General features: G+C 38.4%; 1 protein-coding gene across 2 annotated transcripts; it reads left to right on the top strand.

Annotated features, from left to right (window-relative positions):
• The first annotated feature begins 53 nt into the window (after positions 1–53).
• Positions 54–14,215, top strand: DYNLT2 (dynein light chain Tctex-type 2). Of its 2 annotated transcripts, XM_081251481.1 has the most exons (4): positions 54–189; positions 8,526–8,732; positions 11,751–11,909; positions 13,993–14,215. In XM_081251481.1, exons 1-4 carry the CDS (start codon positions 82–84, stop codon positions 14,101–14,103), a joined length of 585 nt encoding a protein of 194 aa, XP_081107607.1. In that variant the 5' UTR covers positions 54–81; the 3' UTR covers positions 14,104–14,215. The 2 variants fall into 2 exon arrangements, with proteins under 2 accessions (XP_081107607.1, XP_081107608.1); XM_081251482.1 differs by lacking the exon at positions 11,751–11,909.
• Positions 14,216–16,314: the final 2,099 nt, after the last annotated feature.

Below are 16,314 nucleotides of genomic sequence, written 5' to 3'. Positions count from 1 at the left end.
TCCCTGCGGCGCACTTCCGGCTTCCGCGGCGCAGGCGCGAGCGAGAACCTCTCGCGGGAATCGTCCACGAGAGCCTGCGCGATGGAGAAGTGGGGCCAGGCAGGGAATCCGTCCTCGGCCGTGGCGCCTCAGCAGCCGCCGGTGACGCCTCGGAAAGAGAGGAGGCCTAGCATGTTCGAGAAGGAGGCAGTGAGTGAGGAGACTCGGGACGAGGGCCAACCCCTAGGCTGCAGAGCTCCGGCTTTTGTGGTGTAGACCCTAGACCACCGCGCTAACTGACTGAAAAAGCTTCTTCAGTTCTCTTCAGATTTGTTCTGCTCAAGGTTTCCTAAGAGGCGCTTTCCCCAGAAATACGTAATTTTAGTGTGTGTAGTGCCACCACACAAACCGCAGCTTTACTAGCCAGAAGTAGGTGTATGTGTGCTGTGCTTCAAAATAATAACAATAATATTTGGATTGGATATACCAAGCAGAACAATGGGATGTTTTGAGTTTTTGTAAACAGCAGCCTCAGTATTTGAAGAACATACGAGAAAGTTAAATTGAAAATAATTCTGTTCATTAACTTACTGTCTGAAATTAATGCAAAATGACATTCAATTTTATTGGTGGTATAACACCATGATTTCTTTATGAGCATAGTGTGAAAACCATTACAGTACAAAACTGTAATGATAGAGCTGGGACTTCTGGTCCACTTGCCTATAATTGTTTCTTTTCATACCTACTTCGTGGGACCCATAATCAACAGGATGAAGGAGAGATAATAGGCAAAACACTAATTTTTGAAGATCCTTATTTCAAATAACAGAATCCTTCCCACCCCACCCCCCCAAAAAAAAGTCATGGCAGCATTTCAGGTTCTAATGACTGCTCTTTGGTGTCTACATTTTACAGAGGAAAGAGAAACAAAAGGAGGAAAAATAAATAGGGCAAGTTTGCAGAACCAAGAAAAAGCACAGCAAGGCTAGAAACCTTAATATATTGGATTTTAAATTCATGCTCCCAGAAACTTTGTTGTATTGCCTCGTAATAAGTCTGAGAAACAGGTCGCCTGCAGTAATGAAAAATATTTGTATTTTGAGGTGCCTTTTATAAACTTACTGTCTACTGAAGGTCTGAAGTCTTGAAAAGTGAGGAAGTCTGAATCCAAAAGGAGGGGATGACAGATAGGTTCACTTGGTAGATAGGCCAGAATCTGGGGAAAGGGGGACATGGACCAAGGCAGTTCTTGCTTATTTGCTATGAATGTGATTAACCATAGCTGTCTTTAAAATCTGGGCTTCTACAGGTAAGAAATTTGAATGGGGAAGAGACTGAGAAAAGATTTCACAAATGCTCACTAAATGTGCCTGAGGGCAGTGAGTCACTAATTAGTCATTCCTAACTTTCAGGTAGCTGATTATTCTCATGATCCTGAGCATAAGAAAGATTAGGACACAATTTAATGGTTATACATGTCTTTTGATTTTCTCTTTCCTGCATCCATTTATTTTCTTCTACTAGTAGCAACTCAGTTTTCCTTTGGAGAATTAACTAATTCCCTATTGGATAGAGTTTTGGTGGGACTGTCAGTCACCTTCCTTAACTTTGTGGTGAGGATGAGACCAAAACTAGGCTGATTAGATGAACTCTTCCTGTAATAATTAAAGAAAATGGTTGAGATTAATTTAAATTGAAGGCGGCATACTGAACTGCCTCAAGTGTCAGACTCTTTAGGCTTCTCTTCCATTCTGTGAGCTACTCCATATCTTTCCAATTAGTTATATATATGGTTAACAAGATTCCGTGCTTGTTGCTTGCAACCAAAGATTCCAAAACCTTAAACAAATTACCGAAAATTGAAAACTTGGTTAGTCTCACTTGTCTGTGTACATTTGAAAATCTTTAATACTAGCAAACAGGTTTTAGAAATACATTAATGTAATGGAATCTCATGACCATGCTCTTTTTTTTTCTAGGATTGTAGGCTCAACATAAGGAAATGCCATATCAATAGGTTAAATAATTAAACCCAGATTGTTTTAGTAGATACCAAAAAGTTCTTCATATTTAAAACTTATTTCTAATTTTTGGAAGTGACTACAAAGATTCTTCCTTAATTAAGAGATAAAATACCCTTAATAAAGAGAATACTAAATCAAAAGCCAATATATATATGGAAGAAATGGCAGAGATGTGAGCTTTCAGCATATTAGAATCTATGATTGTTATTTTTAAACCACAAATGCATGCCCTATGCCCAAGGAATTCATTGCAGTTGAGAGCCACTGTTAATGATATAATATAGTTGTATCCCTTGGGTGTATTGTGAGAGGAAAAGAAGATGGCAGTACCCTAGAGAAGCATTCTATTAATCGAAAAGAACAAAATAAAGATTTCACTTTTAAGAGGTTTGGGGAGCTATAATGCTCTTCCGCAACTAAAACATAAAGCGGTCTGACAGATGATTAAAACAGCAGGTTTATTTCTGATTAAGGACTTCTACTAGAAGCCAACATGGAGTAATTCCTACCAGAAACTACAGAAAATTACACAAAATGTGTGAAGTATTTATTTCCACTGGCTGGATGTAAGGCAAGACAGGATTGTGATCTTTGAAAGATGAGAAACAAGAAAGGTGAGCCCCAAGATTTCCCCTAATGTACTGCCTGGTGAGGGCTTCCAGCCCATACCTTATGAAGATGTCTCCCTTAGTTGAGAATGATTTGGGAGTCAGGGTATGTCAGGGTGATATAAGAGCAGAGTATTAGAGAGGAGAGAGCTGTACAAACAGTTCCCAGGATCTGCAGAGGATTTTCCTCAAGTCTTCAGCTTAGTACATCAGTGCATCTGGTGAGGAAGTCAGGTGTGGCTAGAGAAAGAACCACCCAAAAGAAACAGAACAAAATCCTTGAACTCGCACAAAATAGACTTTTTTTCCCACCAGTAAGAGTGGAAAACCATGTAAATCATAGGACATTGGTTAGAGTGCTAAGAAGTGTATTGTCTCAGTATTGGGGGAAAAAACCCCTAGACTTAGGGTTTTCTCTAGTTCGGCCTATCAAAGCTTAAAGACATGCCTCGAGAGGATTACAATGTTTCCAAGTTACTGCATTCTAGAAGAAAGCTCAAGAATGCATGTGGGAATACAAAAATACACAGCAAAAACAGAAGGTAAAATTCACAATATCTGGTGTTTAATTAGCATACCTTCAAAGAAGCAGAATAGTACAACTCAAAATGGAGAGAAGAAACAAAACACCCAGAAATGATAAAAAGATACAAATAGTATTAAAGGACACTAAAGCGGTTATTATACAACAGTTATTGTATTATATTAGTTTTCATCACATTAAAGCAATTATAAAATACTGATATTATAAAAGAGTTAATATTATGTTCTGTTCAAGAATGAGGAGAGGGACTTCCCTGGTGGTCCAGTGGTTAAGACTCCATGCTCCCAATGCAGGGGGCCTGGGTTCAATCCCTGATCGGGGAACTAGATCCCACATGCCACAACTAAGGATCCTGCATGCTGCAGCTAAGGATTCTGCATGCCTCATTGAAGATCCTGCATGTGGCAACAAAGATCTTGCCTGTGGCAGCAAAGATCCTGCCTGCTACAACTAAGACTTGGGCACAGCCAAATAAATAAATAAATATTTTTAAAAATATCAGAAACGATTAAGCGTGGTAAATCCAAATCAAACCTCGAAGATGAAAAATATAATGTTGGAAATGTAAAATAAACTGAGTGGAATTAACAGCAGATTTGACACTGCAGAGCAGGCTTAGTGAATTTAGAGACAGCAATAGAAAATCTGAAATGAGCTATGGGAAAATTTCAGGCAAAATTTTATTATCTTTGGAGTCCCCAAGTGAGGAGAGGAGACAAACTGATCAAGACTTGAGAGAAAAATAAATAAAATCAGAAATTAGAAGAAATTAAAATTGATACCACAGAAATACAAAAGATCATAAGAGATCACTATGCCAACTAGTTGGACAACCTAGAAGAAATGGATAAACTCCTAGAAACATACAACCTTCCAAGACTGAGTCATGAAGAAAGAAAAAATCTGAATTGCCTGATTATTAGTGAGGAGATTGAATCAGTAATCAAAAACCTACCTAAAACAAAAGTCCAGGATCAGATGGCCTCACTGGTGGATTCTACCAAATATTAAAATAAGAATACCAATCCTTCTCAAACTCTTCCAAAAAAATAGAAGAGGAGGGAACACTTCCAAACTCATTTTCAAGGCCAGCATTACCCTAATACCAAAACCAGCCAAGGATACCACAAGAAAAGAAAATTATAGGCCAGTATTCCTGATGAACATAGATAGAAAAATCCTCAACAAAATATTAGCAAACTGAATTCAATAGCACATTAAAGAGATAATGCACCATGATCAATGGGAGTTTATATCAGGGATGCAAGGATGGTTCAACATCTGCAAATCAATCAGTGTGATACACCACATTAACAAAATGAAGGATAAAAATCTGATGATCAAAAAAAAATCTCATGATCAAATAGATGCAGAAAAAGCTTTGACAAAAATTAACACCCATTTATGGTTTTTTAAAAAAACTTTCAACAAAGGTTATAGAGGGAGTGTACCTCAACATAATAAAGGCTGTATATCAAAAACCTACAGCTAGGGCTTCCCTGGTGGCGCAGTGGTTGAGAGTCCGCCTGCCGATTCAGGGGACATGCGTTCGTGCCCCGGTCTGGGAAGATCCCACATGCCGCGGAGCGGCTAGGCCCGTGAGCCATGGCCACTGGGCCTGCGCGTCCGGAGCCTGTGCTCTGCAAGGGGAGAGGCCACAACAGTGAGAGGCCCATGTACCGCAAAAAAAAAAAAAAAAAAACCCAAAAAACTACAGCTAACATCATACTCAATAGTGAAAAACTAAGCTTTTCCTGTATGATCAGGAAAAAGACAAGGATGCCCACTTTTGCTGTTTTTATTCACATAGTCCTGGAATTTCTAGACAGAACAATTAGGTACGAAAAAGAAAGGCATTCAAATTGGAAAGGAAGAAGCAAAATTGTTGCTTTTTGTATATGACATGATACATATAGAAGATCCTAAAGACTCTACCAAAAAAAAAACCATTAGAATTAAAAAACAAATCCAGTATAGTGGCAGGATACAAAATCAATATAAGAAATTCTGTTGTGTTTCTATGTACTAATAATGAACTATCAGAAAGAGAAATTAAGAAAACAATCTCATTTACGATTGCATCAAAAGGAATAAAATACTTAGAAATAAATTTAACCAAGGAGGTGAAAGACCTGTCCACTGAAAACTGTAAGACATTGATGTAAAAAAATTGATGACATAATAGAAATATATTTCATGCTCATGGATTGGAAAAATTAATATTGTTAAAATTTCCATAGTATCAAAAGAACCTACAGATTTAATATAATACAATCCCTATCAAAATTCCAATCCCTATTCCAATTCCAATTCCAAAAAAAAAAAATCTGATGAAAAAAGTGGGCAGAAGATCTGAATAGATATTTTTCCAAAGAAGACATACAGACGGCCAACAGGTACATGAAAAGATGCTCAACGTTACTAATCATCAGGAAAGTTTCATATCAAAACTCACAACTGTTAGAATGGCTATTATCAAAAAGACGAGATAAGTGTTGGTGAGGATGTAGAGAAGAGAACATTTGTGCACTGTTGGTGGGAATGTAAATTCATATAGCCACTATGGAAAACAGTAGAGAGGTTCCTCAAAAAGTTAAAAATAGGACTACCATGTGATCCAGTAATTCCACTTCTGGGTATTTATCTGAGGAAAACAAAAACACTAATACAAAAAGATATATGCACCCCCATGTTCATTGCAGCATGATTTTCAATAGCCAAGATATGGAAATGACCTGAATGTCCAATGATGAATGAATGAATAAAGAAGATATGGTGTATATATACAAAAAAGAATGAAATCTTGCCATTTGCAAAAACATGGCTGTGTCTCAAGTGCATTATGTTAAATGAAATGTCAGAGAAAGACAAATGCCATATGATCTCTTATATGTGGAAGTTCACAGATGCACAGAACAGATTGGTGGTTGCCGGAGGTTGGGGTGTGGGGAAAGGGCTGGAGAGTGGGCAGAATGGGTGAAGGGGGTTAAAAGGTACAAACTTCAGTAAAATAATTATAACAATATGCTCAAGTGTGTTTTATTCCAGGAATGCAAGGTTGGTTTAACATTCAAAAATCAATGTAACTCACCATATTAACAAACCATTAGGGATGAAAAGTAGGATGGAAATTGGTAACATTTCTACCTAAATTAAAGCAGCTCACCCAGTCATGGGTCTAGCTGGATGATAACATAAATCTAAGATGATGTCCTGTCTCTGTAAAGCATATTCAGTGGTGGAACAGAAAATATGTACTTCTTATAATTAGATGTCCAGAGGAGAGGTGGGGAGATTCTGCACTAAACATGCTCTTCCTCTTCCTAACTTGCTTATCACATAAACTCCCTCAGAGAGGAACAAATCAGAGGGCAAAGAAGGGGAAGCATTGCTCCAATAACAGTTTCTGCCACATAGAAACATCAATGGTAGAGAATAAATATTTTCCCATAGCATTCCTGGGAATATGATGTTTAACGTATACATTTTAAACTACTGATCTATGAAGTAAGGTGTGAAAAATGAAGAGTGATAGAAATATGTAGAACTGTAGGAAAATCAAGATGTAATAAACATTAAAATTAATAAAATTTTAGTAGGGAACAATGGTATTTTTATGTTATACAACTCCTAAAAACATAAAATGTGTTTTTAAATCACCTTAACTGGGACATTGAAAGAATATCAAAGGAATTAATGCTTCAGAATAAATTGAAAGAAATCTTTGTAACATAAAAAATTAATTGTAAATAAAAGTTCTTCTGTAAATGCAGAAGCAAACCATGTTCCTGGTTTGAAAAGCTATTGTACAGTTATGAAGTTATTTATCATTAACATTATTTGTAAACAAGTATTTTAAACTATAAATTATTACCTCAGGCCCTGATCTCCCTATAATCTATTCATACAGCAGCCACAATAATCTTTTAAAACTGTAAATTAGAAACTTATCACTTGCCCGTCTAAATCCTTCCAATGGCTCCTCATCGTTCTGAGAATAAATTTCAAATTCCTTTTCAAATTCTACTTAGTCCTACATGATACCTTTTTGTTTTTAATGTATTTATTTTATTTATATGTATTTGGCTGCATTGGGTCTTCGTTGCTACGCGTGGGCTTTCTCTAGATGTGGCGAACGGGCTACTCTTCATTGCGGTGCGCGTGCTTCTCATTGTGGTGGCTTCTCTTGTTGCGGAGCACGGGCTCTAGGTGCGCGGGCTCAGTAGTTGTGGCGCATGAGCTTAGTTGCTCCGCGGCAAGTGGGATCTTCCCAGACCAGGACTCGAACCCATCTCCCCTGTATTGGCAGGTGGATTCTTAACCACTGTGCCACCAGAGAAGCCCCATGATACCTTTTTAACCTTATTCTGTTACTACTATTTTCCTCACTCTAAACGATCCAGACACACCAAAGACACATCTATTCTCAGAACATGTTCTTTGTCCTTCCTATTTCCTGTTCCTTTTAGACTTCAGCCCAAACCGGACTGAAGGGACTTCTCCAATTATTCAGTCCAAATTAGGCCCTCATGATGAGTTTCTATCAAGTCATGTGATTTTATTTGTATAGCAATTACCACTATTTAAATTGGTTTATTCATTTCCCTATATACGTTTTTATTGTCTATCAGTCCTCCCCACTAGAAGGATAACTCCATGAGTGCAGAGTCCTTGATTATGAGTTAATACAAGTAAAACAATTAATTCCTGGTTATTATAATGAAGTTCACCACTGTAACTTCAGAACCTAGAGTACTTAACTGAACCATAGTAGCCATTAAATAAGTAGTTCTTTAAGACAGGTTGAATGTCATACAATAAATATTGAATGTAAAAAGCACAGAAAGATGTATATACCAAATCAATACACTTTTGTTATCTTTTCAATTTAAGACTTGCAAATGTGTTATGTAAATAATTATTATTTATTCAAAGATAAACTAATTAAAATTATAAGACAATAGAGGATAATATTTTCATAATGTCAGGGCAGGGAACATGAAAGGTTTTCCTTACATACCAGTCTTCTAGCCACTCAGTTGCCGTCTCAGGGGCCACTCTTGTTTCTAGTTCTCTTGCATCTTCCGTGGATGTTCTAAATATATGCATTCAAATTTGTGTTGGTGTGTATTTGTGTTTATAGATAAATAGATAGATGATAGCTATATTCTTTTTTCTTCTTTTACCAAATTGATAGCCAGGAGTGAATCTAGGATTTAGCAACCACATAATCATAGAAGTCTTAAAATGGATTTCCAAGCTTTGTGTCAGTCCTGTCCCATTGCACCAGGGTTCTTAAAACCGAAATTTCATTTTACAATTAAAAAAGTAATCTCTCTCTTTCTGTCTCTCTCTCCCTCCTTTCAGTATGCACAGATTTTAAGAGAAAGACTGAGAGAATCAGTTCATGATGTTCAGTACGTAGAGCCACCATTTGATGACTCAATTGCTGACACAGGTAAAGAATGGAAGGGTGCCCTGGCAAAACTGAAGTTTGCTAATTCATACAGAATGGAGCCATTGAAGAAATTCCAGGCTTATTCAGTAGAAACGAAAATCCAGCAGATATTAAAGGTAGGTTGATAGATATATATGATAGCAATATCTTAGCTTTGGGGGTTTGATAAACTATATTAAGATTTATGGCAGTATAGTTACCCTGATTGATTTTTTTGTAGCTTTTATCTCTGAAAATATGAAAGTACTTTGGAGTCATACTCAGTAATCTTCATGTTGATGCTATGATTAAAGCTAGACCAAAAGGAATATTCTTTTGCTATTTCATTTAACTCTTAATTATCCATAAATTATTTATCCTTCAGGTTCCATGTGTCTCCCATATTTGGAGGAATGAATAAAAAAACCCATATTGAATATGTGTGAAAAATTGATTCATGACGACACTAAAACATCTTAAGAACAGGCAATCCCCAATTTATGCATGGGTTTTCTTCATTAAACCAGCTGGAATCTAAAGTTCATTTAAGACAGTCTGAAACTCAGACACATGTTTTCAGGCTAGTCCAACAAAGCTTCTTCAATTTTACAAAATTAATACTGTAATACTAATACCAATATTAATTACACTAGTGTTGATATCTGAAGACTACATGGTTCAGATGGAAAGAATTCCCTTCATCATCTTTCCTAATAAAGGGCCAAATTAAAAACTTTTTAATTATAGAATGTTTGTTTAAGGGAACACTTTTTCTGAATCCCCTTTTCACCTTTGGGCACCCAGGATTTTTCTGATGACCAGATTCCCTTTGTGGGACTCTACCCAGCCTAATCTCCCTCCCCCACCTCTAATTTACAAGATGCACTCCTTTAGTAATAACTGATGTAAGCTAGCTATTGGGAAGAAAGCATATGTTTAGTTTATTCTGTATAAATGATTAATGTCCCTTTAATTGTATCAAAGTTAATTCTTAAATGAATTAACCTTTATTTATTTATTTATTTATTTTTATTTATTTATTTTTTTAAGCGGGGCTGTCACTGTTGTGGCCTCTCCCGCTGCGGAGCACGGGCTTCGGACGCGCAGGCTCAGCGGCCATGGCTCACGGGCCCAGCCGCTCCGCGGCATGTGGGATCCTCCCGGACCGGGGCACGAACCCGCGTCCCCTGCATCGGCAGGCGGACTCCCAACCACTGCGCCACCAGGGAAGCCCTGAATTAACCTTTATTAATACAGAAGAATATTTACGAAACCCACCCTCCAACCTCCCTCCACCACCATAGACATAGATACATTTCTAAGCTGAATTAATAATTATCAGATAATATTTGGTAAAGATATTATGGCTCATAACTTCAGGAAATAAATTCAATACAATAAAATAATTATTAATTCTCTGATCTAAACACTAATAGCAAGCATTTGTGATTGAGTATACATTTTGGTGTGTCTCTCACTCAGCCCTACCACATAGACTGAGTTCAAGTTTATTGAATATAGTAGAATTTCAAATTGTATTTGCATGTGATAGCTTATAGAATTGCATTGAGTATGATGGGGCCTGGAACAGCTTATTGGAAATATAGGTGGAAGGCTAGGGGTCATAGAGAGGCTGGGGATTTTCCTTTACACTTAGGGATCATTGAACACAGTTCTAGACACAGAAACAGTATATACTGATGGAGCTTATAGGTATCTTCCTATAGCATGTGCTCTTTATTTATTAAAAATGAACACTTATGTAGATAAAGCCTGGGATCTCTTAGGCAGATTCAGAAGGGAGAATGGATGTTGCTAAGTGTCCAAAAGATTGAGCCAATTGCCTGAAGGAACTAAATTCTTCTAGACCCAGTTTAGATCCAGAAGCATTCTAGAAGGGAACCAAAACCAAAAAGTGGGTAATTTATTTAGTTCTACTTGCCTATAAAATTACCAGGTAGGCATCCATTTGTTGTCATTAGAACTCAGAACATTGGTTAATTTATCATTGGTCTGAGTCAGTTAATCAATGCCAGGTGCCACCTTCTCACCAGCTGGTTCAGGTCTGCTTATGGTTTGTTGGAAAATGTAGTCCTTCATGGCCCACATCTGTCTCCCCGCCTGCCCCCAGCTATATATTAATTTAGTAACAAACATGAGAAATCTTTGATTTCCTTGATATTCTCCTGGAGGCCACAGAAAAAAAGCAGTAGAATGAGAAGCCATAGAAACAGGATTAGAAAGAAGTGGCCTTTAATTTGTGGAGACAAGAAGACAGGAATAGGGACTTCCCTGGTTGTCAGTGGTTAAGACGCTGCCCTTCCAATGCAGGGGGTGTGGGTTCGATCCCTGGTCGGGGAACTAAGATCCCACGTGCCACGTGGCCAAAAAAAGAGACAGGAATAACATAATGCAGGCTCTGCTCCTGAATTTTAGCAAATATATAAATTTGAAAAGCATTTAAGATTCTCTACCTAAGAATTCCCAGAAGCTTTGTTTTAAAATTCCTCTTGTGTCTCCCTAATAACTGCTTGGCACAGTAATCTAGTAAAGGAAAACTTAAGCTTAAGGGTTGCTAATGAAGGGCAATTGAACATAATTTAAAAACCAAACTAGGGCCTCCCTGGTGGCGCAGTGGTTAAGAATCCACCTGCCAATTCAGGGGACATGGGTTCGAATCCTGGTCTGGGAAGATTCCACATACCGTGGAGCAACTAAGCCCATGCGCCACAACTACTGAGCCTGTGCTCTAGAGCCCGTGAGCCATAATTACTGAGCCCGCGCGCCACAACTACTGAAGCCCGCATGCCTAGAGCCCATGCTCTGCAACAAGAGAAGCCACCGCAATGAGAGGCCCGAGCACCACAACGAAGGGTAGCCCCTGCTCCCTGCAACTAGAGCAAGCCCGCGCACAGCAACAAAGACCCAATGCCGCCAAATATTAAAAAATAAATAAATAAATACAACTAAATTTTCTTCAAAATTATTATTGAAATAAATTGGTAAACACATCAAGCATTTGATATTATTTGGTTAGAAACATGTATATTTTTCAAAAAGTTATATGTATTAATCAGACATATTTTCTACTTCAATTTTTGTTTAGAAAATATTTGGTTTGAAAATTAAAATCTTTTTCTTAAATTTTTTTAAAGGAAAACCTTAAAGATGTCAAATATGATGACAAAGTCTTCTCTCATTTGTCACTTGAATTAGCAGATCGCATATTGTTAGCAGTCAAAGAATTTGGGTTCCACCGTTATAAGTTCATTATAAAAGTATTATTCATTCAAAAGACGGGTCAGGCAATCAATGTAAGTACCTCACTGATAAGCATCTACCAAGTTCAGCTATGAGGTCTCCCCTCTAAGTGACTTGATATTTATTGCAATGTCTCAAAGGCACTTCCAGATCCTGAGGTGCATCTTGACTGAAAGGATAATTATGTGAACTATATTTTCTTTCACTATGAATTATTTGAAAAATACTAAGCTAGAAATGGTAATTTTCTGTTAATAATTTATTAAATTGTATGGGTATTCTGTTCCTTGATCATAACAGTTTTGACAATTTAATGTCATTTAATAATTGATTAACCAGTAAATTTATTTAGGGCACTAAATAATGGGTATAGGTACTGAGGAAAATACAGAAAATTATATGACATGGACCATGATTGCCAAGGAGTTTTTACTCCAGTCAAGAAAATAAAGCAACACAATTTAGAGTGTAAGAAAATAAAATGATGCGGAGAATGTAATAGCCTAGGTTTTAGCGTCCAGTTGGCCTGGATATGAATCCTGGCAGCAACACACACTGCCTCTGGCCTGGACATAGTTTTTTCTTCTGTAAAATGGGGATGATAAAACCTACTTGCTAGAGTTAATGTGAAGATTTAGTAAGATTATCCGTATTAAAATCCTTAACAGAGTGCCCAGCCCAGAGTCCTCAATAAACAGAAAGGCTTATTTTTTTAATTCAATAAATATTTATTGAGCAATTCCTACATGAGAAAGGCTTATTACTATTACCTACAAGTAAGAGTGCCATACCCCGAGAGCTGTGTGCGTTTCTAATGAGTAGAGTGCGAGTGTGTGGGGTGGGACAGTCTGAGGGGCTCCATGAGGAAGCCCAGCGGGAGGACTTGGCTGGGCGGAAGGCTGCCGCCCACACGGCAGTCAGCAAGGCTCCGGGGAGGACAGAATTACACCACAGCCCACGTGCACACGCGGGGACCGAGACGCTTCTAGATGGTGACGAGTGCTCCACGGACGGAGTGACTACTTGGGATGTCTGGAGACGGGGAAGGGCCTCTGATGTCTAAATGACAAGAAGAAACCAGCCATGCCAAAGATCAGGGAGAATGTCCAAGCAGAGAAAACATGGAGCGCAGAGACGCTAAGGCGGGCGAACTCACTGTGCTCGACTAATAACCAGAGAGGTTGTGGTGTATTTAGGTAGCCCCACCCCAGAATTTAGCAGCCTAAGACACCAGCCATTTGTTTGCTCATCATTCTGTGGGTCAGCTTAGCCTGGATTAGCTGTTTGGATTTTCTGCTGGTCTCACAGATGCACTTGCAGCCATCCAGTGACTCAGCTGGACCTAGAGGTCCACGACGGCCTCACTCACAGGTGTGACAGTTGGTGCTGGCTGTTGGCTGGGGCACCTGGGTCCCCCTGCACAGGAGCCATCATCCTCCAGTGGACTGAATGGGCTTCCTTACATGTGGGGCTCCTCAGAGCATTCCAGGAGGTGAGAGGAGAAGACCTCTTAAGGCCTTTCTTGGAAGTTGTACAGTGTTACATTCTTTTGCTCAGAGCAAGTCCCAAGGCCAATTCATATTCACAGGGTGGAAAAATAGACAGCCTCTTGATGGGAGATGCCACAGAGGATTTTTGACCATTTTAGAGCCACCACAGAAAAAGATTATGTGTGGCTTTGCAGGTGAAGCAAGGAATTAGGGTTTCTCTTTTAACAGCCTGCTCACAGAGTCAATACCATTTTTTAATTTCAAGACAAACTTTTGGTCGAAAATCTTTTAAGGGTGGGAAGAATAATTCCTTATTATGGACTATAACACCGCAGAATAGTACTGCATGCAGAACTACTAGACCCAGATTACAGAGTGCCTCCTGTTCCTGCCCCCGGACACTCTCTGCTAAGGGAGGCTCATTCTATGTTAGATAACTTAGCAGCTCCAGTAAAAGAAAAGATGGACCCAGGAAGCATCACTGTCAAGTCTTCTCAGCAAAGGGAAAATTGGACAAATTACTTGTAAAATATAACTTTCTGAGATAGTGATGCATCTTCTAAAAAGTATCAAACTTGTATAGATTTAAAAATTACTACTTAACATGTTCGATCTAAAGTGGGTCTTCTAAACATTTCTCTCATAGATTGCCAGCAGATGGATCTGGGATGTTGCGTGGGACAGCTGGGTTGCTGCGAAACATGAAACTGAAACTTACGTGGCATTGGCCTTAGTATTTGCTCTTTACTGTGAATAGCTTGTTACATGTACTAAAGAGTGTTCACTTCTCAACTTTTCAAAAATACATGAAATTTATAGATTTGTGAACCTCATAGTAGTTTTGATTAGCTATTTTTTTATATCTCCAACTGAAGCTTCTTAATTGTATTCTTTTAACAACAAAGTTAAAGCTGGATTTTTACCTTTATACTTACTAGTTATCATATTTATTAACATTGTATTACCCCAAAGTATAAGAGGTATATGTATATGCCTTTTTCATATATATATATGTACGAATACGTGAATGCTTATGATGGATTATAATATGGGGGAATCCTAGTTAGATTTAAGAAAATTAGAATTTGCTACAGGATATTATGATGCAACCTTGTAAAATGTTAAATTAAGTAAATGTTAAGATAGATTTTTGGAAAACTTCCAAAGGCAGATATCTTGAATGGTATCTTAATATACTACATGCATTCTTTTGAAAGAAGTCACCAAGTTTGAAAGAAAGATGTTGATATATTTAATACTTCCCTAACTAACACCTCTCCCTCCAATCAAAACACTTCCAAGTGTGCAGTCTTTCTATTTGCTAGTCCTTTAGTTAAGCTCTTTTTAGCTGCAAGAACCGAAAAACCTAACATAATTATTTTTTAAAAAGAGGAAAATTGTATTTCTCAGGCATTTGATCAAGGATCCGGGTTCTTTCTGTCTTCCTGCTCTCCCCTTAGATTCTATATACACAAGTTTAACTTGGTAGAATTTAACCACGTTCTCATGGCTTTATCATCATGATTCACTCCCTGAGCTGGGTTGAAGCTCACCTTCCCTGAAGCACATGGCCATGTGGAGAATGGACACCACTGTCAATCGGGGCTTCTCCTGCAAGGGGGCAGGGGGTGGGCTTGGTGGAGCCAAGCAGTAATGTCTGTAATAATTCATACTATTTTCAAGTTATAGTCAGAACTCGAAGACACATGCCAAACTTAATGGACAGTAAAAATACTGATTAGTTGAATAATCTATAAACAGGAAAACAGAAAGACAGAAGAGAGTTTTCTTTTCACTTGTGTGTTTTAATGCGTTGGATAATCCAGGACTGGCCGTTCCATACTACACAGCATAGACATGATAGTTGTAGCCCAAAGAATCTTTAAAGCAGGATTTATTGTTTGCTAACTTTGGTCACAGGAAAATCAGTAATAACAAACCTAAGAAGGGCTTCTGATTCCCTGCTTCTCAAAGCTTTATAGCAGTTATTGACCATCGTTTACATGGCTCACAGAACTCCTCTGTCATCCCTCCCTCTCCTCCAGATGCATTCTGAGTTTCTTTCCTTAACAAGGACCTGACTTTTCCCTGAGGAAGAGTCCTACTGCAGCCCTCTCAAGTAAAAGCTGGTTTTTCTCTCATCCCTCATCGCTAATGCCTCAGAGCCAGGAGGTAGGTAGGCAACCCCACTGACTGTAAAAAGCTCTGGCTCTGGGAAATTTATGCTATCTGGATATACAGTTCTTTACTTCTGTGTGTCATTGTTGCCTACTAGTCCCCTGGCCTGTTCCTTCTCATTTCTTGAAAACCTGAGTTACTGGATTGCAAGCTTCATCTCCAGTCAACTCCTGCTGTCATTCTTTGTGACTTCAATATCCACGTAGATAATCATCCAATAAGGCAGCTCTCGCTTTGCACAAGTTGTAGTAACTACAGTTTAGTTGAATCACACCAGTCCCCCAACAACATGGTTCACATTTCAGTGACCACAGTACATTAACTGTGAGTAACTTCATAAAATACAAACTCCTCAGCCAGCTCTTCAGTCCTCAAGTCACTATGTAAATAGCAGGTGGGCATCATGAGCCTTCTGTCAAAGTCTGTCAGTCACTGGTCACTGCACTTGTGGTATTCAGCTCTTCAAGGTCACAAGACAGCAAAGCATGTAGTTGTGTTGCCTCCTTGTCTCCCAGTGACAAAACCACATGATGTTTTACAAAAATGGACCACCAAAAGAGGAAATGGGGCAAAAAAAAGGTGAAAGTGCATCAAAGAAGTAAGAAGTGATGATGCTAGAAATGAAATTGGTTAGGAAATTTGAACATGACAACAGCAAAACCAAGATAAGATGAGACCTAAGCCCGCATGGAAGTACTGCAGGAATAATGGGGAGAAAGTCCAATAAGTAAGAAAAATAAGGTGAGGTTGCGTCAACATCTTTTAGCTTAAATTGTCTAGGAACAGAAAG

Source organism: Mesoplodon bidens (assembly GCF_964165515.1).
Source record: "Mesoplodon bidens genome assembly, chromosome: 12".
NCBI lineage: Eukaryota > Metazoa > Chordata > Mammalia > Artiodactyla > Ziphiidae > Mesoplodon > Mesoplodon bidens.
The sequence above is the reverse complement of the archived record's forward strand: the minus strand, read 5'-3'. Positions and strand labels throughout refer to the sequence as shown.